Genomic DNA, 27,537 nt, shown 5'->3' on the forward strand with positions numbered 1-27,537 from the left:
TCTTTAAGACAACTTTATTGAATATAAAATTTATGAAAAAAAACTAAATTAGTACAAGAATGGTTCAAAATATCACAATCTCTTTGTAACTTTGGTTAACACTGTGAAATAAGAAATGGAAACACCAGTGTTTCTTGAGTTGTCAACTTTTTTATCATATCTGGGCACTACAAAAGCTTCAACTAACTGTTCAGAAAAAAATCACAAATAACCTGATTTTAGGTTGTTTTCAGCTATCCATCATATAATTGTTCTAAAAAGTAGTATCTGTGATCTGTTTTTGATAGCTGATTATTTCCATGTCTTGGTTATTACGATGTTTCAATACCATTGCATGGAACTAGTTTAGATTTGTTTAAAACATTTCCTGTATTTTAAAAGAAAAATTCAAGTTTATATGAATATGGCCCGTGTTAAAAAAACTGTACCCGTAAAGTACAGAAAGCATTTTCAAATATTTAAATAATGGTTTTTCATTCTAATTCCATCACACTACACAAATCAATACTTTAGGCAACCTGTGCCTTCACCATTTTTTCCTTAGTTCTTACAGAATAATGAAAATACTGACCTAAAATATTGTTTCAATAGCAAAGCTGGATAATAATACTGTTGTAATTGGTCTTCGTGTAAAATTCCAAGCTTGACTTTACAACCATGAGACAATGCTATACTTATCACTTAAACAATAACTTACAGCTAAGACATACGACTATTTGGAAGAAAATAAGATAAATGATAAAAAAAATGTTTATCCTAACAACCGAGCCAGTCAGTTTTCACATTTCCTACTTTGATAATCTTCAAGCTCTGGTCTTCCATTTTAAGATAGTACCAATCCTTGAAAAAATAGGTGTGTCCTGTGCAAAATGAAAAAACAATGTAACAAATTTAATACACATTCATAAATGAGCATTCAGGGATTTTTCTCCTGCTTAATGGATTCTTGTCTAAAATTTCTGTTGGGAAAAGGTGGGGAGGGGGGGATGTGGGGGGAGGGGGGGCTTTCTTTTGGGACTTGTTTCAGCTTCTTCAAATTAGTCAGTCAGAGGTTCAAGAGTATGATTTAGGAAGACTGTCTAATTGCTCTTCCTCCTGGAGGAGATTAGGGTGGTGAGTGGGTGGGAGGGTCGATGGTGGGGTGGTGGTTTGGAGTGGCGGCGCAGTGATTGGGAGTGGTGGTTGGAAGATGCCTCATCTCATCTCTGTATCAAAGGTTAAGGGTTTATGCAGGAATTACTGGGCTAGATAGTGAGTTCTACCATTCGCTCGGAATGGTGCATTAATTTGGAACACTGCCTTTACTATTCATTTTTATAACTTTGAAACAAATGTTGATATATGTCAAAACAAACTATTGCCATTACAATATATTAGGTCTAATTTACATATGTGTTTTATATAAAAGAGAAAAAATAAGAAATATGCCTATCAGATCACAAATTCCATTATATCAAGTGCAAGATTGCTTGGCTTCCTTTTCATAACCAGTGACATTCTATAGCTTCAGTCTATTTCACGGAACTATGCCTTACCATTTCCAAGAGACTCAAGGGCACAATCCAAGCTGTCTGGGACGCCATTCCAGGCATCTGCAATTAACTTAGGGAATCCAGCATCCATTTTTTTCTTCACTTCATTGTATCTGTAAGTTTGAAATATGCACCCTTTATTCTTAATAAGTTCTTCATATTAAGTTATGAAGTAATGTTATTGTATTTATTGTATGTTAATGTGATATTACCAATGTAAGAATATCTGTAGCTTGTGAAATCTGAGGCTTCATATTTTGTACTTTTAAAAACAAAAAATAACTATGCTACTAAATCTATGAACTGAAAATAAACATTCCTCTGATTAATATTTTGGAGTTTCAGCCTACCTCCAAAACTTGTCACCTGCAAAGATGTAAGTCTTCTTGTTTTTCTTCCAGTTAAAAACTGCATCAATTCGTGGCAAGTCTTCTGGTAACCCAAGTGTGGAGATTTTCTTGGGATATCCTTTCTCCAGGTCACTGGCACTATAAATCCAGTACTGATTTCCTGAATATAGAGAACCAAAGTTTACTAGTGAAGTACAGTGATTAATCTTTCTTAGTGTTAGCATGTATGTGTTCTGCAAAACAAGTAATTTATCAGCCACAATGAATCTGAGTAAAGATATATTTTCATCTTGTAGCAGCTGAATTAAAGTTCCGAATAAAAGATTGATAAATAGTCTTATCTAACATTATTGAAGGGAGGTGTTTCACACTTTCGCCCAGGCTACCGCTTTGTACAATACAAGTGCTTTATTCTCCTTCACATTTAACATAATTCTTGGTCATTATTGCTTCCATGTGTGATCTAGTGGCAGCGAGAGGTCAAATTGTAGAGAATGCTTGTTTTTGAGATTTCCTTACACTTACTCCAAAATTGTGCTTAGCTCAGAATTTCTATGGTAGCTTTACAAAAATAATGTTAAAATTTTTGTTGTGCATGGGCCTCTATTCTTTGCCATTCAGATAGTTAGTTACTGTTTTTTAGTAGCAACAAATAGTTTTCAAAAGGTAAATTATGGCCAGAATTTTCTGCTCCCACCCGCAGCAGGAATTGTCAAGGGCAGAATGATCAAACAAATCATTTTAATTCAATATATTTGTATATTTGCAGAATTTTAACCAATAATTGACCAAGGTTTGGATCTGTATTCACAAGTTGTTTTTGACAAAATAACATTTGCATTGCATAACATTTACTGAATCACAGTAATCAACATTGAAATGAATACCTGCAAAGAATACAGCCTTGTCATGCAAAGGCTCCTGATAGGCAGCATCCATTTTTTCAGGCAGATCAGACCAGTAAACAGCAACTAGCACAGGTCCCGTGGGTTTGGTCCGGGGATTTGTGGTTCTCCACAAGAATCTAAACAGCACAAAAGATTTTAGGGAATGTACAATGGGCTTATTCATCAGCACATCTGCTTCTAATCATCATAGGCAAAGTGAATAGCCGCAGTGGAAGTTCATAATTCCCTATGTCTGTAAGAGGTTGTTCATTAAAAAAATTATTTTTTAAAAACATCTAAACAAGATGTTTATGGAAATTTAATAAAAAGATCTGGAAAAAAACCTATTTGACTTATTTGGCAAATGGGAGAATAACTTGGCCATCTTTAAACTAGTGATTCTACCAAATTAATTTAAATGAGCTAATTACATGCAGAAGTCTATGAAAAGTTAACCAAACTTGTCCAAAGCAGTGATAAGGAAATGAAGTTATAATGAATTTATAATGAAAATGTCCTATTAAAACTGATTTCATCATTGGTAACTTTTTGTAAGACATAAGTAATGTTAATAAGGAAAATAACATTAGAAAATGCAAACATTTTAGAATAACAGTTATAATGTCAATGATAAGAGATAATTTGTATTACTGTTACCCAACAGTCAGATTAAAGTTTAACTCATAATACATTGAAGAATTAAAATATTTGCTTTTGCTGGTTCTCTCTTTAGCTGTTGACCCTCTCTCCTTTAAATCTGGCAGCATCACACCCTCCTCAAAAAACAAACTTTTGATCCCACTATTCTTGCTAATGTACCATCTCCAACCTCTCTTTCCTTTCCAAATTCCTAAACATATTGTCACCTCATAAATTCACTACCATCTGTTCTATTCCGGAACTCCATGTTTGAATCCCTCCAATTAGTACTGAAGCAGCTCTGATACCAAAGTTACATATGGCATCCTATATGACTGTAACAAAGGTAAACTTTTTCTCCTCTTCCATCTCAACCTGTCTGACGCAGTAGACCACACCATCTTCCTCCATCGCCCCTCCAGTGTTATCCAACTGGCTGGGGCTGCTCTAACCTGGTTCCATTCTTATCTATCTAATCATAGCCAGAGAATCACTTGCAATGGATTCTTTTCCTGCTCCTGCACCAATACCTCTGGTATCCCCCCAGGAATCAATCCTTGGTCCCTTCTGATTTATTATCTATTTGTTCCCTCTCAGTGAAATCATCCAAAGGTACAGTGTTAGTTTTTACACATTTGTTAACAACACACAGCTCTACTTCACCCACTGCCTCTCTTGGCTCCTCTACTGTTGCAAAATTATCAGACTGCTTATTCAACATCTAGTACTGGCTGAGCAGAAGTTTCCACCATTATATATATTGTGAAGACTGTCTCAGCTCATCTGCTGCAGAAACCCTCATCCAAGCCTTTGTTATCCCTAGACTCAATTATTCCAATGCAGTTCTGACTGGTGTCCTACTTTCTACCCTCCGTAAACTTGAGGTAATCCAAAACTCTGCTGCCTGTGTCTTAATTCGCAGCAAGTCTTGTTCCCCTATCACCTATGTGCTTGCTGACCTACATTTGGTCCTGGTCATGCAATGTCTTGACTTAAAAATTTGCAAACTTGTTTTCAAATACCTCCATGACCTTGCCCCTATTTTTGTAATCTCCTCTTAGTCATAATCTTCTGAGATATCTGCGCTCCTCTAATTCTGGCCTCTTGTGCATCCTCAGTTTTAATTGCTCCCTCATTGGAGGCCGTGCCTTCAGTTGGCTAGGCCCCGAGTATAGCTCTGAAGTATACTCCCCATGCCTCTCCGCATCTCTACCTCATTTTCCTCCTTTAAGACACTCCCTAAACACTCCTTAAAACCTAACCTTTTGGCCAAGCTTTTTGTCATCTGGCTTAATGTCTTATGTGACTCATACTTTGCTTTATAATGTTCCTGTGAAGCATCTTGGGACGTTTCATTACATTAAAGATGCTAGATAAATATAAGTTGTTGTTGTGATTCTGCAGCTACATGATTTAAAATAAAATTGCCCCCTTAAAAAGAGTTTACTACAAAGTTTTGCCATCAGTGCATTTGGGAACATGGGCATACTTGGGGAAAAAAAATCATGATGGTAAGTGCCTGAATTCCTGAGATCTGGGAGCAGCCATGTTAAAATTTGTCCCTGATAAAATTACTAGGCTTCATGGATGCTTAGAGATCCTTCTAAAATCGACCAAGGTCCTGTGCAACTTCCAATCTCTTCTTTTCCACAAACATGCCTAAGAAATAAACATACTATAGAATTTTTGATCCTCAGTGTTGAAATCTGGCTGGGATTATAAGGCATCACCAAAACTCCAATGTTTCAATCTGCATTGCAGCATGGCTGTCACAATTTCAGGAACAAACTAACAAAACAGGCCTGTGGATTTTGGTTAGTCATGGTTTCAAGTGCGGAGTGATCATTAGTGCCCACAGTGTTGCTGCAGGTTGGGTGCCTTCTATTTGTAGTATGGGATGCTGCATTCTGAATCCTTCCCAATCCCCCATACACAATATTAGATCACACCGGCACTTGTTGTTCAAATCCTTTGCATTTGTTGTGCTCCAGGATTATTAAGATCTCCAAGAATGTAAATAGGGACTAGAACTTTTGGAATGCCTCAGGGGCGTTCTTCACACCAGCATTCTGTGCAGACATATTGGATTAGTGCCGAAAGCTGTTACCCAGGTGCAACAACAACTTGCATTTATTAAAGTGCTCTTAACTAATAAATAACTAATAAACCAGGGCACTTCACAAGGGCATTATCAAGAAAACTTTGACATCTTGCTGCATAAGGAGACATCAGAAAAGGAGGCAGCCAAAAGCTTGGTCAAAGGACATGTTCTGAGGAGCATCTTAAAGGAGGAGAGAGAAAGAGATAGACAGGCAATGGTGTGGGAGTGGGAAGAGAAGACAGTGTATGTGATTCTCTGGCTAAGACTGGATAGTTAAGAATAGAACTGGTGAATGCAGTCAACCCAGTTGGACGGCAGTGGAGAAGCATTATAGGAGGATGATGTGGTTAACTGTGTCAAAGGCTGGTCGAGAAAGACGAGGACAGGCAGCTTACCACAGTGACAAAGGATATCATTTGTGACTTTGTTAAGACCTGTTTCTGTACTGTGGCATGGGCAGTCATTTCTGGCTTAATCACTAGCAATTCTTTTGATGCTACTTTAGGTAATAATTTTGTAAAGTGCTGCTGACAGTTCAGCGAAATCCCTTCAATACTGAAGATGGTGTAATGCAGTATGGGATTGTCTCATTAGCCTCTCTGATCTGTTTGGCTTTGCGCTGTGGTGAATCCCAGATCAAGAAGTGAGGTTTCTTTGCTTATGAAGTAAAAAGTAGTCAGGTTCTGAGCAGCTCACAGTCCATCTAATTCCAAATTATTGTCTTGGCCTCCTTAGCAATGAAGATAACACACCATGCCCAAATTATCCAATACAGTGTGATCTCTGCCAGAGAGGAAAGACAGGAATAACACAGAAACACAGATGCTCATCCAGTTGTAGTTTTTGAGCTCAGTTTAATCATAAGAACTTTGGAAAACTCAAGGGTGGGGAAGCTTGCTTTTGTGTGGCAGTGTAAAATGGTGACAGAGAACAAAGAGCATGTTTTACACCTTATCTAATTTTTACTTCCACTGATTTATTTAATTGTAAATTTAAAGATACATACAAAATGGAAAAAGTCCTTACCGATCTTTGAAGAAGAAAATCTCTCCTCTGACTTGTGCAATTGCATCAAAGACCAAGTTGTCCTCGCATAGGTTCATAGGAGTGACAGGACCCTGTGTTGGTGGCAAGGGTTTATCGGTTGGTGCACCTGAAGTGAACCCAGAAAATACAAAATTCGTTTTTAGTTAGATAAACCAATAGGATACAAAAAAGACAAAGGTTGTGTCAGCAATAATGCTGCTGATTGTTCAGCTCTTTCAGCATGGCAACAATACTGTGTCAGTGGGATGACATGTTAATGCATCAGTTGAATACTATATCATGACTATAACTGGAATTTTTCAGACAGTGTGACACCTTTCCCACCTCAGCTACATTTGGAAAGGTGGTGGCAAGGTAGAGCTGTGCGTTGTGAGTGCGCATGTGAAAGCTAACACTATACCTTCAGATTGATAACTAGGCTGGTCCCTAATGGATAGTTCAGTGGTTATCACAGCTATTCCCTGACAATGCTACAAACTGCATTATAGAATTAGTTTTCTGCTGCATGGGAGTTAGAATAAAATTGCAATGTCTCCCACAAAAAAAGGAAGTTTCTTGACACTGTGCTATTCGCAATATCGAAATGTTGGGGGGAGGTATCAAATCTATATTTAACTACTTCCCTCATGATTCTTCTCCTTGATGTAGCACTATGGCTTGCAGTCAAGTCAGTGAATATTTTCTTAATAGCTGTAGGATCTTCTGGAATTGCAACATACAAAACAAACTTTAGCTTTCCTATTATTAATTTAGTCTGCGGCTGCTGTACCATAAAGCTTCTGAATGCCGAGAACATCGTCATTTGAGAGTCTGAAGTGTTTGCTGTAGGTGTAGATTGGGGCCATTAGTGCTCCAGGATCTTGGGAATGCTCCAAGCCAAGTGCGTGACCAAACTCATGAGCAGCAACAAGGAAAAGACTGTAACCTACAAGAGTTAAAAAAGGAAAATCACCTTTTTGCAAAGATCCATAGAGGAAAGGCACATCATATCTTCTCATGTTCATTTATTTAACTACTTTTAATGAAATTAATTAACTGTTAGCAAAGACTATAAATACATTTCAGCTGTGGATATGCACAAAGCCCAATTTCTCTGCTCCTCTCACCCATTCTAACCTGTCTCTCTCTGAACTTACTGCACTCCATTCTCTCAGGTCCAACCCTGACATTGTCATCAAACCCGCTGACAAGGGTGGTGCTGTTGTTGTCTGGCGCACTGACCTCTACCTCGCGGAGGCTGAGCGTCAACTCGCAGACACTTCCTCCTACCTCTCCCTGGACCATGACCCCACCACTGAACATCAAGCCACTGTTTCCAGGACTGTCACTGACCTCATCTCCTCTGGGGATCTCCCTCCCACAGCTTCCAACCTGATAGTCGCCCAACCTCGGACGGCCCGCTTCTATCTCCTACCCAAAATCCACAAACAGAACTGCCCCGGTAGACCGATCGTCTCAGCTTGCTCCTGCCCCACAGAACTCATTTCTCGTTATCTTGACTCCCTTCTCTCTCCCCTTGTCCAGTCCCTTCCCACCTACATCCGTGATTCCTCTGACACCTTACGTCACATCAACAATTTCCAGTTCCCTGGCCCCTACCGCTTCCTCTTCACCATGGACATCCAATCCCTCTACACCTCCATCCCCCACCAGGATGGTCTGAGGGCCCTTAGCTTCTTCCTCGAACAGAGGCCCGAACAATCCCCATCCACCACTACTCTCCTCCATCTGGCTGAACTTGTTCTCACGCTGAACAATTTCTCCTTCAACTCCTCTCACTTCCTCCAAATAAAAGGTGTGGCTATGGGTACCCACATGGGCCCCAGCTATGCCTGTCTCTTTATGGGGTATGTGGAACATTCCTTGTTGCAGTCCTACTCCGGCCCCCTTCCACAACTCTTTCTCCGGCACATCGATGATTACTTCGGTGCCGCTTCATGCACTCGTCAGGACTTGGAAAAATTTATTAATTTTGCTTCCAATCTCCACCCCTCCATCATTTTCACGTGGTCCATCTCTGACACTTCCCTTCCCTTCCTTGACCGCTCTGTCTCAATCTCTGGTGATAGACTGTCCACCAATATCCATTACAAACCCACCGACTCCCACAGCTATCTCGACTACAGCTCCTCACACCCCGCTTCCTGTAAGGACTCCATCCCATTCTCTCAGTTCCTTCGCTTCCGTCGCATCTGTTCCGATGATGCTACATTCAAAAACAGTTCCTCTGACATGTCCTCCTTCTTCCTTAACCGAGGTTTTCCACCCACGGTCGTTGACAGGGCCCTCAACCGTGTCCGGCCCATCTCCCGCGCATCCGCCCTCACGCCTTCTCCTCCCTCCCAGAAACATGATAGGGTCCCCCTTGTCCTCACTTATCACCCCACCAGCCTCCGCATTCAAACGATCATCCTCCGCCATTTCCGCCAACTCCAGCATGATGCCACCACCAAACACATCTTCCCTTCACCCCCCTTATCGGCATTCCATAGGGATCGATCCCTCCGGGACACCCTGGTCCACTCCTCCATCACCCCCTACTCCTCAACCCCCTCCTATGGCACAACCCCATGCCCACGCAAAAGATGCAACACCTGCCCCTTCACTTCCTCTCTCCTCACCGTCCAAGGACCCAAACACTCCTTTCAAGTGAAGCAGCATTTCACTTGCATTTCCCCCAACTTAGTCTACTGCATTCATTGCTCCCAATGTGGTCTCCTCTACATTGGAGAGACCAAACGTAAACTGGGCGACCGCTTTGCAGAACACCTACGGTCTGTCTGCAAGAATGACCCAAACCTCCCTGTCGCTTGCCATTTTAACACTCCACCCTGCTCTCTTGCCCACATGTCTGTCCTTGGCTTGCTGCATTGTTCCAGTGAAGCCCAACGCAAACTGGAGGAACAACACCTCATCTTCCGACTAGGGACTTTACAGCCTTCCGGACTGAATATTGAAATCAACAACTTTAGGTCGTGAGCTCCCTCCCCCATCCCCACCCCCTTTCTGTTTCCCCCTTCCTTTTTTCTTTCCAATAAATTATAAAGATTTTCCTTTTCCCAACTATTTCCATTATAAAAAAAAAAACCCACTAGAGCTATACCTTGAGTGCCCTACCATCCATTCTTAATTAGCACATTCGTTTAGATAATATCACCAACTTTAACTTTAACACCTATGTGTTCTATTGTACTATTGTCGTTGACATCTTTTGATGATCTGCTTCTATCACTGCTTGTTTGTCCCTACAACCACAACCCCCCCCTCCACCTCTCTGTCTCTCTATCTCTCCGCCCCCCACACACACACCTTAAACCAGCTTATATTTCAGCTCTTTCTTGGACTCGAACTCAAGTTCTGTCGAAGGGTCATGAGGACTCGAAACGTCAACTCTTTTCTTCTCCGCCGATGCTGCCAGACCTGCTGAGTTTTTCCAGGTAATTCTGTTTTTGTTTTGCACAAAGCCCATGGCTGTTGTTAACTTGGCCATGATCATCTGCTAGCCTGTCTGATCCATTTCTGGAACAAGTCTGCCCAGAGCACAGGGAAAGACCTAGGAATTAGTCTGGGAACCAGATACAGTGGGTTTCAGCCTCATCTGAGAGTTTCCAGGAGGAGGCACAGGGGTTCCATGGAATCTCTATTCACCCTAAATGTGACCCATAAGAACATAAGAAATAGCAACATTTGGTCCATCAAGTTTGCTCTGCCATTCACTAAGATCATGGCTGACCTGATTGTGGCTTTAACTTCACTTTCTTGCCTGTCTCACATAACCCTCGACTTCTGCATAGATCAAAAAGATCACCTCTTGTTCTTCCAAACTCCAATGAGTTTAGGCCCAACCTGCTTAATCTTGGTTCCTGTGATGAAAGGGTTGTCTTATGAGGAAAGGTTCTTTGAACTGCTTCCAATGCAAGTATATCGCTCCTTAAATAAAGACCCTAAGAGATTCAGAGAGTTTAGTTTTCAAAAACTGTGAATTTCCTCTCCCAGATATATAAGCAACTTTTAATGTTCCCTAACAATGTTTATAGCTGAGTGGTGATGGTGTGTAACAGATCGCTCAGGGAGTACCAGTTACTCGGGCAACATGTACTTTAACATGCATGTTGTAGTCTGGAGCTATGAATGGTGATGGTTGAGGCTACAACTCTCTTTCCATCAAATGGCTGACCAAGAATTTCTCCTGCTTTTACTGCTTTTTGTTTGTGTTGGAAGGATTTGCGGGTTCAACCTGTTTGGCCATATTGTGTACACATATTCCTTAGCTGTCAAGTCCTGGGGTGGAGCTTCTGACTCAGGGGAAGGGCATCACCCACTGCCCCCAAGACTACCCATCTAGCTGTGTGTACCTTATGCTAAAGTGCTCCATTCCTTTCTGAGTATGATTCAACTTACCACTGTCAGGGCAGAATCCCCACTTGCTATCTTGGTCATAGTTTCCAGTGGTCGCACACCATATTTGGCCATCATTACGTCCATTAGTTGTGCAGGAATCATATGTTTTCCCAAGGAAAGTGAAAGGAAATACACAAGGTTGACCATCTGAGTTTCCTCCAATTGTTGACAAAGCTGAAATGCAGAAGTCAGACAGATGAGCAAGATTTAAAAAATTACACACCAACAAACTAGACAGTTGGAGATGTTTTCAAATAGGGGAGTGATGACATTTAGGGCACTGAATTAAAAATAATTTTTGCAAAGGTCCATTCATTAAATGTAAAATAAAAAGGCTCATCTACATTAACTATGACACTAAAAAGTGTGATGTTCTACAAATGCAGCTAAAAAAGTTAGCCTGCAGCCTGAATCATAGTTATGAGTTGATCCACTGTTGCAACAACCAAATCAGACTGGCTTATTTAAAATTTACTAAAGGAGACTTTAATCCACACTTTTTTGTCACAAGATACTTTGGGCTCTTAATTGCCGCCCCTGTGCTTACTGCCCTATAATTGACTGTGTGCAGGACCTGAGGCTGGAGGCCTAATCTGAGGGCCGGCAGTCCCACCAGGAGAGGGGGGGTTGCTGCTAAGGCAGGCAGGCGGGGAGTGTGACTCAATTGCTTGCGGTGAAGTCTTCAAACAAAGAGTCTGATAGACCCATCAGGGGAACCCTCCTTCTGCAGGAGCAGTCAGAGATGCAGTTGCAGCTTTTCATCCTGGTGGCTATCATTGCAGCATGGACCCTCTGGGGGTCCATTACCAAGAGGCTGCTTTGATTAAGCTGGCAGCTGCCATACTAAAAGAGAGCTCTCTGCTCCGACAGTTGGAAAATATCAGTAATATCACAACATGGCCTCCAATTGGTTGCTCGCCTCTGTATAGCAGGCAGCCAACCTGGTTTCTAGCCCACCGCTGGAGGTGGAAATGCACTGGTGAGCTGTTGCGATGTGGCTCCCCAGCCCTTATTTTCCCAGCATCCCTGTCCACAACGTCATCTCCACAGGACCATGAAAATTCTGATCTTTGATTCAGTTGGAGGGCCTGTTCGATTCAAGATGATCACAGCATGATGCAGAAATGCTCACTGAGTTCATGTTGTGAACATAAATTTTGTCATAGATTTTCCTTCATCCCATTCCCTGATAGATGGTGATGGGTTTTCACAAGTGCTAGAAGATCCTTTTCGAAATATGATGCATATTTTGATGACTAAGTCATATTAAAGTGTGGTGGTAGTAATTATCTTGAGTAGTAATTTTGCCAAAGTCTGTTTCTTTTTTTAAAACAAAGCACATTTTTGCCAATGGTAATCACAACTGAAAGATCAGACTTTGTTACATTGCATTGCAGAAGTACCTTGAAAACAGATATGAGCCACCATATTGTTCATCTGACTAGCCTCCACCTGCTTTATTCTTGGTTGCTATTGCACCAGGAGGGTAAAGAGAAACCTGTGGTTGGTGAGTATGATTGTATATTGAGCTGTGCAAAGATCAATCAATAAACTGTCAACAGTCAAAAGTTGCATCCATTCTGAAATGAGAATGTCAGCACTAGCTGGTCCTGAGTTTTATCAAATATTTAGCATCCCTGGTGCTAAGCACCTCAACCTGTGTGAACTTCAGGGTCAGAGGTCAAGTTATTTGGCGATGGTAGACGTCAAATGACCAGTGGTCATCCTTAAAATTGGCCTGCAATTGAAGGGAAGGGAAATGGCAGGAAACGGTCAAGAGGAGAGCCAGAGAGGTCTACAGCACAGGAAAAGGCCCTTCGACCCATCAAGCCTGCGCTGGTCAAACAAGTACCTAACTATTCCAATCCCATTTTCCAGCACTGGGCCCATAGCCTTGTATGCCATGGCATCACAAGTGCACATCCAAATACTTCTTAAATGTTATGAGGGTTTCTGCCTCTACCACCCTTTCAGGTAGTGAATTACAGATTCCCACCACCCTCTGGGTGAAAAAAATTCTTCCTCACATCCCCCTTAAACCTCCTGCCCCTTACCTTAAATCTATGCCCCCTGGTTATTGATTCCTTCACCAAGGGGAAAAGTTCCTTCCTGTCTACCCTATCTATGCCCCTCATAATTTTATACACCTTAATCATGTCCCCCCCCTCAATCTCCTCTGCTCCAGGGAAAATAACCCCAGTCTATCCAATCTCTCCTCAAAACTAAAACTCTCCAGCCCAGGCAACATCCTGGTAAACCTCCTCTGCACTCTCTCTAGTGCAATCACATCCTTTCTATAATGCGGATTCCAGAACTGCATGCAATACTCTAGCAGTGGCCTAACTAGCGTTTTATACAGTTCCAGCATCTTATATTCCATGCCTCAGCTAATAAAGGCATGTATCCCATATGCCTTCTTAACCACCTTATCTACCTCACCCACTACCTTACGGGACTGGTGGGCATGCACACCAAGGTCCGTCTGATCCTCGGTACTTCTCAGGGTCCTACCACTCATCGTGTATTCCCATGCCTTGTTTGTCCTACCCAAGTGCATCACCTCACACTTACCCGGATTAAATTCCATTTGCCACTGATCAGCCCATCTGACCAGCCCGTCTATATCCTCCTGTAATCTAAGGCTATCCTCCTTACCATTTACCACTCCACCAATTTTTGTGTCATTCGCGAGCTTACTGATCAGCCTTCCTACATTCGAGTCTAAATCGTTTATATATACCGCAAACAGCAAGGGACTCAACACCGATCTCAGTGGAACCCCACTGGACACAGGCATCCAATCACAAAAACACTCTTTAACCATCACCCTCTGCTTTCTGCCCCTCAGCCAATTCTGGATCCAATTTGCCAAATTGCCTTGGATCCCATGGGCTCTTACCTTTGTTATCAGTCTCCCATGTGGGACCTTAACAAAAGCCTTGCTGAAGTCCAAGTAGACTATGTCAAATGCATTGCCTCATCTACACACCTGGTCACCTTTTCGAAAAATTCAATCAAATTGATCAGACATGACCTCCCCTTAACAAAACCATGCTGACTGTCCTTGATTAATCCCTGCCTCTCTAAGTGTAGATTAATTCTGTCCCTCAGAATTGCTTCCAATAGTTTCTAATTGAGGTTAGATTGACTGGCCTGTCGATCCCTGGTTTATCCCTTCCTCCCTTCTTGAATAACGGTACCACATTGGCTGTCCTCCAGTCCTCTGGCACCTCTCCTGTGGCCAGAGAGGTATTGAAAATTATTGCCAGCGGCCCTGCTATCTCCTCCCTTGGCCCACTCAACAGCCTGGGATACATTTCATCTGGGCCAGTTAGAACCTCCTCCCTTTCTATGCAAATCTGCCTGATTTCTATACCCACGTTGTCCTTCTCACTTGTGAACACCGTCACAAAGTATTCATTTAGAACTCTACCTACTCCTTCCGGCTCCACACACAAATTACCACTATGGTCCTTAATGGGCCCTACTCTTTCCCTAGTTATCCTCTTATTCTTAATGTACTTGTAAAATAATTTTGTATTTTCCTTTATTTTACCTGCCAATGTTTTTTCATGCCCCCTTTTTGCTCTCCTAATTTCCTTTTTGAGAACCCCCTACACATTCTATACACCTCTAGGGCTTCTGCTGTTTTGAGCCCTTGTTTCTGCCATAAGTCTCCCTTTTTCTCTTTATCCAATCCTTGTATATCTCTCGACATCCAGGGTTCCCTGGATTCGTTGGTCCCACCCTTTATCTTTACTGGAATATGTTGGCCTGGTACTCTCCCTATTTCCTTCTTGAATGAGTCCCACTGCTCTGACGCAGATTTACCAAAAAGTAGCTGCTCCCAGTCCACTCTGGCCAAATCTGATCTTATTAAAATCAGCCTTCCCCCAATTTAGAACTCTGATTTCTGGCCCATCCTTGTCCTTTTCCATAACAATCTTGAATCTAACGGAAATAAAAACAAAAATACCTGGAAAAACTCAGCAGGTCTGACAGCATCTGATGAGTTTTTCCAGGTATTTTTGTTTTTGTTTCAGATTTCCAGCATCCGCAGTATTTTGCTTGAATCTAACGGAGTTATGTTCATTATCTGCAAAATGCTCCCCCACTGATACCTCTACCACTTGCCCGGCTTCATTTCCTAAAATTAAGTCCAGGACTGCCCCTCTCTTTAAGGACATTCTACATAATGGCTTAAAAAGCTCTCCTGGATGCATTTTAAGAATTCTGCTCCTTCTAAACCTATCATACTATGACTAACGCAGTTAATGATGGGGAAGTTGAAATCCCCCACTATTACTATCCTATTATTTTTACACTTCTCTGAAATTTGCCTACATATCTGCAATTCCATTTCTGACTGTTTGGGGGCCTTTAGTACACTCCCAGCAATGTGATTGCTCCTTTTTTGTTCTTCTGTTCTACCCATATGGTTCATTTAAGAAGCCTTCTAAGATGTCATCTCTCCTTACTGCTGTAATTGATTCCTTGATCAATATTGTGATACCCCCTCCTCTTTTACCTCCATCGCTGTCTTGCCTGAAGACCCTATATCCTGGAATATTGAGCTGCCAATCCTGCCTCTCTCTCAACCATGTCTCTGTGACAGCAATGGCATACTTCATGTGTTAATTTGAGCCCTCAACTCATCGGCCTTTTTCATCGGACTCATTGCATGAAAATAATTACCATCCAACCTTGCCAGACTCCCTTGTGCCTTAACTGGTTTATAATTTCTATGCCTTCCAGACTCAACTTGCTCTCTCTTCTAACTTTGGCTGTGCATCTCCCCCTGCTGAACCTCCTCTCAGGATCCCATCCCCCTGCCAAGTTAGTTTAAACCCTCCGCAACAGCACTAGCAAACCTCCCCGGAAGGTTGTTGGTCCCATTCTGGTTCAGGTGCAACTCGTCCGCCTTGTACAGGTCCCACTGCCCCCAGAAATGGTCCCAATGTCCCAGAAATCTAAAGCCTTCCCTCCTGCACCATCTCTCCAGCCATGCACTCTTTTCTGATACTGTTTGCCTGTCCTTTGGCAGGACATCTAGCAGAGCAGAGAAACTTTTTTTTTAGAAGTTAAGGACACCCTATATTAGATAGCAATGCTGGAATGACATGGAAAGAAGTGAAAGTTTGAATGAATCTCTTAGCTGGACCCAAACTAGGAAGCAGGCGTAGAAGATATTTTTTAGGTATACAAGGTTGCCAAGGAAATTATATTAACTTGTAGCTTTATTCTAAATCCTCAGCATAAGATGCATCTTAACTATACTTCAATCTAAGCTCGGTGCATCACCACAAAGGGGGCATGCACTTACAAGTTTGTAAACTGTTAAATCTTTTAAAATTCTCCAATTATTCTTGGGCACTGTGTTATCATATCATCACATTAACTGCACAGTTCATTAAATGAAGTAAGTAAAAATAGCAAGTTGGATTTCAATGCAATGAACCAGAACGTTCCACGTCCACACACTAATGTTTGGGCACTTCATGCACAGTCCTCTGTCCAACATACGCTATTTTCATATTTGTTCATTGGAAAAGGCTGCTCATAGTAAGAGGTTGTGCATACATGGCCCTTGACTCCTTTGGAGGAAAGATCTGTGGCAATTTGAGCATGGAGGCATTACAGTGAATGGGGGAGGGTAGGATCAGATACCTGCCCTACGTTCCAGAACACTTTTTTTCAGGAAACTATTTTAAACAGCTGAAGGGGCTGAATGGCCTCTTTCTGCATCGTTACTTTGCTATGGTTTCTAATATTTCCTTAGCCCATGAACTGTTTGGGTGTTGCTCTCACATATGGAAAAATTCCCTTGTTTGTAAGAGAATTAGGGTATTAATTAAACTAGTACAAAACCAGCCTACAGGTTTTAAGTGCCCAAAGTACTTCAGGTTATCCTGCATGCAGCAAGTGTTCCACAAACCTCATATCTCAGCGTCCCTGTAATGCAGTGAGTCAATGCCCAATGCATAGCAGTGTTACGGTGTTGCCAAGGGTTACATTATTGGTTCATGTGTTTTCAAGGAATGGCACCGTCAAATAATAAATGAAGAATGGCACAGAAGTTGTGTAGCCCGCCTTTTAATCATGTATCGCACATATATTGGTAGTACCTGGGTCCGGGCAGAACCCGTATTTTCTGTCTGTGTCATAATTGCTGGTTGTGCTACACCACCGGTAGCCATCTGTTCTTCCTTCTGTTGTGCAGCTGTCATACTGCCTGCTTTCAAAGGTAAAAGGAAATGAGCATGGCTCTCCACCGCTATTTCCTCCCATAGTAAAGAGTGCTGTAAGGAAGCAAGACATTTGTATATTATTACAAGCTCGCTTTTAGAGGAAACAACAAACCAGCTTATATTTCACCCCTTTTCTATTTTTCCTTAGTTCTGTTGAAGAGTCATGCAGACTCAAAATGTTAACTGTGCACCCTTCCACAAATGCTGCCAGACCTGCTGAGTTTTTCCAGGTATTCTTGTTTTTGTTTTTGATTTCCAGCGTCCACAGTTTTCTGCTTTTAAATCAGACTTTTATCCTGCTACAATTTAGTTCCAAAATTGATCGTACAGAATTGGAGAAGAATATTCCTGACTTGTTATTTACTTCGAATGGTCTATGAATTTAAAAACAGCTTCATTTTAATGTTGTTACTGTTGAGCAACATGAACATCTGTTTCAATGACTCATATTTAACATCATCCTGATCCAGATGCAGTAAATTGGTTGAACCCTAGGTTATTATGGATACTGCCTGCTGCTTAAAAGTGCAGCTTAAGATCAATTATGGCTATGATAGATTTAGGCATGCTGCTGACTCATATGAATATGCAGCAATAAGAAGTACAAACACACATCTTTTGGGCCTGAGTGAAATCACATGTCTACAGTGCTAGACAAAAGCATAAAAAAACAACAGCAGAATAATGGCACCATAAATGGAAATGTTCAGGCTGGTAGAAGTGCTGTTCTCAGCTAAAAACAAGTTGCAACACTTTTTCCAGTATGTTAGTTGGAGTATAACTACAAATTATTCAAATTGGTACACCTCACAAAAAATATTGTTATTATTGTCAAAAGAGCCTTTTTTATACCATTTGCATTTGTGATATTCTATATCATATAGTGTATTTCACTAAACTCACTGTTGTTGTTAGTAACTGCAAGCTGGATTTTATGGGGGATACAGGGGTCCTGGCACTGGGGCTGAAAGCTGGTGGGGGAAGTGGGGCTGGGGGGAGTGAATCCACTTCATCCACTTCAATGGTCAGTGGGACCCGGGGCTGCATCTTGTCAGTGGCAGCCAATGAAGAGTCCGCCACTGGGGCTGCTGTCCCTATTAAGTATGGTGGCCTGCCTCCACTACTGCTGGGGTTTCACCTTAAGGATGAGGGTGCACTGATGACCATGTACCCTCAAAGTCAGGTAGGTAGGGTCTGGGGGCTCCAAGAACAGTTAGGGAGGCCCTGGCAAGGGGATGAAGGAGTGGTTTGCTGAAGGAAGGCAGTGCCATGGCCATGGGGTTGGCAATTGTTGCAATGGGGCTCTTCTGTGTGCCAAAGAGGACCCAAGAAGGTGGGTCATCCCCAGAGTCTATCAGGAGGCCGCCACAGATTACTTGGTGGTCTCCCCATGTGGCATAGGCTGCCCTCCAGCACCCCACCAAACACCCCCCCAAGCGCCGGTAAAATGCCAGCAAAGGCAAGACAGGCTCTCAACTGGACATTTAAGTGGCTCAACTGGGCCCTGCTTGGGCAGGCCATCTGCATCTTTCTCACTGCTGGAAAAATGGCACGGCCCAGGAAGATGACAGGAACACCAACCGTCACATTCCTGTGTCTTTTTGCCAGCCTATCAGGCCATCCCCAAAGAGGTTGTAAAACCTAGCCTTATGAAACAGAACTTGGTACTTCAGTTGATAAAAGCACAGCCAAGTGTGGTAACGAGCCACAATGATCAGGAAGGCTCTAGGTTCAATCAAGAGACTGAGTTAGATGATCTCAGTAGGTTGCCAGTAGGGTCATTACAACTTGCCTCAATAATTATGGACTAAATTATGAGTAAGGCCAGCCAGGTTGCATTATTGACTAGACTACAGTAACATCGGTGTGTGGAGCTGTACTCCAGCATAAGTCCCTGATTTTAGAGAAACAGCTTGCAAATGTTAAATCTGTTTCTCCCTCCACAGATGCTGCCTGACCTGCAGAGCATTTCCAGAATTTTCTGTTGCCCATAGCTTGCTCATCCATAATTCATGTCCTTGTGGACCAAAATTGGTTCCCAGTTTTGCAACTTCTCCAATTTCAAATTTTTATTCTCATGTTTAAATTCTTTCATGGCCTCAACCCACCCTAACTCTGTTATCTCTTCCTGCCTGACAACCTCCCCACCAAATTCTCTGTTTCTCCAATTTTGGCTTTTTGTGCATCTATCCTTTCCCTGCGCCCTGACATTGGCAGCCATAACTCCTGCTCTCTGGGCTCCAAGCTCTGGAAGCCTCTTTCTAAACGCCTCTGACTCTCCACCTCAGTTATTATCCTCTGCAAACCCAACCTCCTTGACCAAGCTTTTGATCATTCTTCCCAAAATCTCCTCCTTTGACTCGGCATTTATTTTTGTCCAAGTATACCTCTATGAAGCACTATCACTCATTTTTCTACATTAAATACATGAAAGTTGGTGTCGGTGAACTGAAAATACTGGTTAAAACAGAAAACTTACATTCATGAGGACAGAATCCATATTTTGAATCTGTATCGAAATTATAAGTTGTGGAACACCAAGGGAAGCCATCACTACGACCATCAGTAGTGCAGCTATTGTACTCCTTCCCATTGAACATAAAAGGAAATTTGCAAAATTCACCTTCTGCATTCCCATATCTTGCCCTAATAACTGTAAAATACAAATGTAGAAAGACTCACTGAATTTCAAATCAGCAATTGCAAACTACATTAATAAATATTATAAAATTGCGATTATAAAGTAAAATAATTTTAGTATCATGTGATTAATATTAGCCTGTGTTGTATTACGCAAAATAGTAGATATTGATATTAGCTGTGGTCATAGTTTTTGTGTAGAGTAAATATGTGGATGGTTACTCAAGGAATTTGAGGGAACCTGGTGATGATGAAACAATGCTTGAAAACTGAGCAATATTAAAACTCATCTCTAATAAGTGGTTGTGTTATGGTCAGTAAGTATAGTATAAATTGAGACAATTTGCAAAGCATTGTTTATGGAAAAGATTAACATTTAATGACTGGATTCAAGTCAAATATGGACAACAAATGTGTGACTAAAATGAATAAAATATTAAACAGATGTTAGCGTACCTCGTCCTTCACCCAACGTCCAGAACTCATCATCATCGAAATGAGAATCACCACCAATTCCTTTCGCTGGGGCAAAGGCGTGTGCCAGTAACCCATCCTTCCCATCGAATGGGTATCCATCACCATGTTCTTGACAAAGTTAAAATTGCACCGTATGGTTATACTCCATATACATTGCTATTTTAAGTTACAATAACAACTTTGACCTTTAACTATCTGAAAAACATTTTACTTTGTTGGTTGCAGTCATCAACTCCAATCAAAACACATTGAATCTTCATTGGCGGCTTGTTCCACAAGTTACATAGGTAGCAGTTAACTTTTTCAATTTTCCAGTGCCATTGTAACACAGAAATTCTTTAAATAAGTAAGATGTATAAGAGATTACAATAGCAAAATTTCAATAGAGCATAAAACAATTTAATTTATTATTGCATTTTGTTCACATTAAATTTATCAATTATTTTCCCTTACTATGTTTATTAATATTCCAGATGTAGGTGTTTGGGAAATGCTCTGCAAGTTTGTGGATGATATAAAACTATGTGTGAGTGTTAGGATTGTAGATAATAGTTAACTGCAAGAAGAGCTCAATTGCATTGGGGGAATGGGCCTATGATTAACAAATGAAGCTCAGCTTACAAAAGTGAAATGTTATGCATGTTGGCAGGTCTCCCTACAGGGAACAGAATTGCAGCCAGTGGTGAAAGAAAAAGATCTGGGTGTTGTAATCACTGTTGAAAGGTTCAGGATCAGTGTTGTGAAGCTATAACTAAGCCAAACAGGATCCTAAGTTATAATCAGGACAATACACTACAAAACAAAGCATGCACTTTGTCTTTGCGTAAGATCTTGGTTGGGTCTTAGAATATAGTACTCAGTTTTGGTCTCTTTATATGATGGGGCACATTGAGGCTTTTGAAAATGTGCAGAGGAAACCACAGATTGATTCCTAGTTTAAAAGACCTGAGCTACCCAAATAGGCTCATACTTTAGAGTAGCATGGACTCAGAGGCAATTTGATCAAGGTTTATGAAAAAACAAAAAGATGGGATTGTGTTTACATGGGTCAGCTTTTTTTTAGTTGGATAAGTGAGGAGGGCCAGTTACATGTTGCATAACTACAAAGCCATGATAGTCAGCCCGCCTTTTCCAGGAGAATAATTAACCTGTGGAACAGTTTTCAATCTCAACGAACCCTGATTTGCTGCATTCCTTCATGAGAGAACTGGACTTCTTGCTGGTAGGGGTGAATATCACCTTGTATAAGAGTTGGATACCCTATAATATAAATTATGGTCAATGTGATCACAGAATTGTTATGGTGCAGAAGGAGGCCATTTGGCCCATTGTGTCTGCACCAGCTCTCTGAGCATTTTAACTTAGTGCCAATCTCTTGTCTTTTCCCCGTAACACTGCACATTGTTTCTATTTAAATAATCATCCAATGCCCTCTTGAATGCCTCAATTGAACCTGCCTCCAACATACTTCCAGGCAGTGCATTCCAAACTCTTAAGTACTCACTGTGTGAAGAAGTTTTTTCTCACCTCATATTTGCTTCTTTTGGAAAACACTTTAAAACTGTGCCCTCCGGTTCGCGATCCGTTTAAGAGTGGAAACAATTTCTCCCTATCTACTCTGTCCAGGCCCCTCATTACTTTGAAAACTTTCTTCAAATCTATAATTGCCTGCCCTCAATTTGATTGACTTAAAGGGGCAAGAGAGGGATTTTCAAGGCCTTTCTCTGAATTGGCTTGGGCTTTGATCTAGACTTTTTTTGTCTCGCCTTGGAAATTACAGGGCTCCAAGTGGGTACAAAGTGTTTCTATCAGGATCCATATGGCAGAACAACTATAGGGAACAAGCTGAATGGACTTTTCCTGCCTACCATTTTCATGCATTTATACATGAATTTTCATTTATTATAAAAATGACATTGTCTTTGGATATTGAAGTCCTCCTCCAAAAATGTCCATGCTAGAAACAGGAACGATATTACAAAATACCTGCATACAAATGATTTTGAAAGGAGTTAAGACAACTATTCAAGTGGGATCAAGAATTGACTAGTGCTGATGGGCTGGCTGCAAAGCTGTTCACAGCAAAACTAGTTACTGGTCTAGGTCTTGGCCATGCCTATGGAAGAGGCATTGAACATAGTTTAGATGCTTACTCACAAAAATCTAAAATCGGGGAACCTAAAACAAGTGGAAAGGGGGGCACAATCTCAGGATAAGGAGACAATCACTTAGGAAGCAGATGAGGAGAAATTTCTTCATTCAAAAGGTTGTGAATCTTTGGAATTCTCTGCCTCAGAGGGTTGTGGATGCTCCATCACTGAATACATTTAAGGCTGGGATAGACAGAATTTTGGTCTCTCAAGGACACGGGGAGCAGGTGGGAAAGTGGAGTTGAAGCCCAAGATCAGCCACAATCATATTGAATACTGGAGCAGGCTCAATGGGCCATGTGGTCTACTCCTGCTCCCATTTCTTATGCTGCTACGTTCTTACAAACAAGTCAGCTCCTAGTGGGCAGGTTATCAGTAGCGCTTTTGGAGGCACTTGCTCTTTCTGGTTTGAGAATGCTGCATGGCACAAAGGAACCAAAATCTTCAGGAAAGAAGTAAAGATAAAATGGGCAGCCCAGGCAAATGCAATAAACTGAATGAAAAATATTCAGAAAATTTACTATTAATTCATAGCAGGGGAACCATTTTGAATCTGGTGGCTTGAGGGAAGTGCAATTGTACATTCCCTGAGGTGGAAAATACCGAAACCACTCAGCTGAGCCATTTCTTACATAACTCTTTAAAGAGGTCGCATTTTTAGGCGTAGAGAAGAGAACATTAAAAGAATTGGCTTCCTCTAGATTAAACTATTACACATGGGAGGACATGACATTCTGTTATAGAAATGTTGTCTTTGTGTGGATGAACATGAGAGTGCACTGAAATTCCTCGTGTTCCCCTGGTTTCCAATTATATTTCTAGATGGCAACTGGGTGGACCCCAAGTAACTGGCAGGGACCCAGGTGCAGTCAATGTTGAGAGTTCCCTAATTTGTCTCATAGGTGACAAAATCTCTCTCTGCCCCACATGAAGGAAATGCTGGTAAAGAAGTGGGGAGTCCCTTTGCAGATAGTTTCTTCTCCTGAGGAGAGACTGCTACTCAGCATATCAGTGGAGGCCGTGTATACCGAGGGAAGTGAGACATACTGGCCTCCACCAGTGGGGTTCAGGCCAAGCAAACAGTTGTGTTCCACCATCCTCCACCAACCACCCCAATCCCCCCCCCACCTTCACTTGCCCCCTACAGGGAGACCAAATCTGTGGAAAGACCAACCGCCTTATCATGGGGATCACAGAAAATTTCCCTGGAGAAACAGACTTAATATTTCATGTCAAGGTCCTTTCAAGCAAAGGCCATCAGCCCGAAACATCAACTCTTTCCTCTCCCCACAGATACTGCCAGACCTGCTGAGTATTTCCAGCATTTTCAGGTTTTTATTTCAGTTTTCAGCATCCGCAGCATTTTAATTTTGAATGTGACTGGAGTTGGGCCTGGGCCCCCCCACTCCCCAATAGCAAATGGAAGCCAAAACTCCCAAATGCATGTGGAAGATGGATGGTAGAGATGCAGCCAGAATGGTGCTCCCACCCGTTCTTTTGAGATCTCCTACTGTGGACCCTGCAAGCTGCAGTGCTGATGGATGTGAGCAGGCGCAACTCCAGTGGTCACACCAGAATTCCACTCTTGAGAAGTTTGGATCTAAAATATCTGTGAAATACAAAGTCTTTGACAAATACTTCCATTCAAACAGTAACCATTTCAAGTGTCCTTGCCTGGAAGCTTGGGCTAAACCTCCCCTTTCGGCATCACCTACCAATAACCATCCTGAATTTAATAACCCAGCATGGATTTATCACCCATGTTCCAGGAGTACTTCGGGTTTCAAGAGAAAAAAAAAATTATTACCCCAGCGGCCAAAGTTGATCATGATGTCCGCCTCTCCATCGAAGGTCCTTGTAAATGACAGAGGCGTGACGGCAGCCCATACCTGAAAAGCCCGAGCAAAAGCATCATCCACCGTCTCTGAGTCCAGATCGTGAGTGTATCCTAAAATCCTGAGAGCAAAACCAACAGAAGCTCAGCTTGACATGAAGAGTTTGCAACGCAGGGCAGTATGGCAGGAGCCCTTCCCACAACTCCTATCATGGCTGCATGCTTACAGATGACCTATTTTAAGAAAAACGAATACTGTTCGGCACCATAGTTGACAGCAACTCAACCACTGAGTTGGTGAACGGTATACTTCTTAAGTTTTTTTAAATTCATTCATGGAATGTGAGCTTCGCTGGCTGGGCCAGCATTTATTGCCCATCCCTAATTGCCCTTGAGAAGGTGGCGGTGAGCTGCCTTCTTGAACCGCTGCAGTCCTTGTGGTGTAGGTACACCCACAGTGCTGTTAGGGATGGAGTTCCAGGATTTTGATCCAGTGACAGCGAAGGAACTGTGAAAATATTATATATTTTATATATAAGTCAGGATGGTGAGTGATTCGGAGGGGAACTTCCTGATGGTGGTGTTTCCAAGTGTCTGTTGCCTTTGTCCTTCTAGATGGTAGTGGTCGTGGCTTTGGAAGATGCCGTCTAGGGAGCCTTGATGAATTCCTGCAGTGCATCTTGTAGATGGTGCACACTGCTGCCATTGTGCGTTGGTGGTGGAGGGAGTGAATGTTTGTGAATTGGATGCCAATTAAGCAGGCTGCTTTTTCCTGGGTGGTGTCAAGCTTCTTGAGTGTTATTGGAGCTGCACTCATCCAGCAAAGTGGTGAGCTTTCCATCACACTCCTGACTTGTTCCTTGTAGATGGGGGGCAGGATTCAGGGTGTCAGGAAGTGAGTTATTCACCTCAAGATTCCTAGCCTCTGATCTGCTCTAGCAGCCACAGTATTTATATGGCTAGTCCAGTTCAGTTTCTGGTCAAGTTAGTTCATTCAATAGTGCCTTATCCTTAGACATAGCCATAACATCTAGGAATATATTAGAAACTTTTTCACGTTTCTCTGTATCAGACTGAAGCCGTGCACGCTCAGAGTAACCCCATTTCAAACGCTTTACTAAACAGTTCCATTAAAACGCACATTACACAAAAACCCCGTCAGTTAATACACGCCTACCTGTAAGTTACATGATTATTCTCCCATTTGGGCAGCTGTGGGAAAAAGTTGTAATTGGCCAGGTCAGGAACTCCACATCGCGGCTTTTTCATAACGTTTACAGTCTCACTGTCCAGTTCTCCAGTCTGTGGCAGTCCAAAAAATTTCTGCATCTTCTTCAGTGTGTCGGACAATACCACAAGATCGCACCTTTCTTTCGGGCAGCCATAGAATTTGTTCAAGTATAACTGATTAAAAACATACATGATTATGTTTAGCGTGTGGAAAGATGAATGGAATTTGAGACAAGCATTACTAGGTTAGTTGCAAACGCTGTGAATCAGTGTTTGAGTGCATTTGTAGCAAACTATGCCTGTATGTAAGAATTTCCGTGTATTTATTCGAAAGATTGGGGCTGACCATTTTAAATGGATTACAATTCTCACTTACATTGCAGATTTCTCTTCGACGCTGATTTTTATGTAAAAAGCCTTTGATCATTCAGATTGATTTCGTGAACAATTTTCTTAAATGCAATTTGCAAACGTTAAGCTCAATATTTCAAAGTGTATGAGTAATTTGCTAGTCTTGGCCAATAATCTGCAGAAAGGAATAATCTCAGTATATTCACTCTGCAGTCACAGTGAGCCGAGTTGGACTTTGGCCATCCTTTCCTCATCAGCACGAACTTTAATAATCGTGGATGTTTATTTATATCTGAGGCACTCAACTGGCATCCAAATTGTTTAACTGACGAGTATTATCGTTTTTGGAATGTTCGCCTTGGATACACTAGACAGATTGAAACATTTGTTCTGTTTAACTTCTTCACGTCATGTGTCAAACTATACAAAAATAATGTTTCTATTTTGACCGCACATATTTATTGAAATAAACGATTTACTGAGGTATTAGCGAGCTCCTTTAAAAGTACTGCACGAGGTTCCGCTTATCTATAACAGTTTGGTTTTCTCTGTTAGCAAGGACCGTGCACTGCCAAAACGAACAGATGTTATCAAGGCCCATTGTGTTTTCACTTCTAGACCTATAAGAAACTTTGATCCCTGGGGACACGGGGGGGGGGAAATATTCGCTTCCTTCATTTTGGCAGCTAGTAGAAGCTACAACAAATGATCAGCCCAGTAACATAAAACGCCATTTGCAAGGCACCCGGGTGTTAGAAAGTTAACGACTACCCAACTTACAGTGGCTATTTCCTTGTTTGTTTTCGTGCTGTTATCCCCTGGAAACTTGACTATGCCAGTCGGTGCCTCTAGAGTCTGCTGCACCCCGAGGATTTGGAGCAACGCTACTTTTAAAACTAAGCGATAAAAGTTGCTGGTTGTTTTGATAGTCATTTTCTTCCAGTGGGAAGGCACCTATTTATCAAAAGAAATATCGCTGTAGTGGCGTCTCTTTGATATCCTTCACTGCACAAGCATGGTGCTGCTTTTCTCTACTTTGCTGTTACAGGTATCAGTCTGCAGGCAACAATGTGTTGTTGTTACTTGCTCCTGTCGACTCAAATTCTTTGTGCTTCCAAATGCGCAGTCGCGCGATCAATCTGCCGAAGCGGAGTACTGGCGGAAGTTGAAAAAACCCACTGAAGGAAACGCACTCACTGGCAACAGGAACACAAGATCCCATAAGTTTATATTTGGAAGTAAGACTATTATGGAAGATGAAAGCGTTTTGTTAGATAAGGGTATTTGGTAAATGTACCAAAGGCAGTGAAACAGCTACTGGATTCCGCTCATATTGTCGAAAAATGTGTACATGAAAATTAAACAGAACTGCAATGTGGTTTTAATTTTACAATTCAAATTTTAGATTTATATAGGTTGCAAAAGGACACAGGATTTAACCCCACGCACGGCATTGATATTTTCCTTCTCTTTAGACAATCTCTTTTCCTACAGTTCATTGGCTATAAAGCACTTTGGAAGATGCTGTAGTAGTGAACTATATAAATGCATTTAAAAAAAATGAAAGCAAAGAATGCGAGGCTTGAGGTATAGCAATGGAAGAAAAAGTCTCTGGCACTACAGTCAGCAGAAAATGGTTAATAACTAATT

The 27,537-nt window shown here is 41.8% G+C and overlaps 1 protein-coding gene across 1 annotated transcript; it reads right to left on the minus strand.

Moving 5' to 3' along the window:
• On the minus strand, positions 1 to 27,054 carry mmp2 (matrix metallopeptidase 2). Its single transcript, XM_041191532.1, has 13 exons — positions 26,668 to 27,054; positions 25,484 to 25,710; positions 24,280 to 24,428; positions 20,302 to 20,430; positions 19,685 to 19,858; positions 17,083 to 17,256; positions 10,958 to 11,131; positions 7,326 to 7,481; positions 6,536 to 6,662; positions 2,770 to 2,906; positions 1,883 to 2,042; positions 1,536 to 1,645; positions 1 to 860 (listed from the first exon to the last, which is right to left on the minus strand). Exons 1-13 carry the CDS (start codon positions 26,818 to 26,820, stop codon positions 757 to 759), a joined length of 1,974 nt encoding a protein of 657 aa, XP_041047466.1. The 5' UTR covers positions 26,821 to 27,054; the 3' UTR covers positions 1 to 756.
• Between the last annotated feature and the right edge of the window lie 483 nt (positions 27,055 to 27,537).

The sequence above is a fragment of the Carcharodon carcharias genome, chromosome 7, assembly GCF_017639515.1.
Source record: "Carcharodon carcharias isolate sCarCar2 chromosome 7, sCarCar2.pri, whole genome shotgun sequence".
Taxonomy (NCBI): domain Eukaryota; kingdom Metazoa; phylum Chordata; class Chondrichthyes; order Lamniformes; family Lamnidae; genus Carcharodon; species Carcharodon carcharias.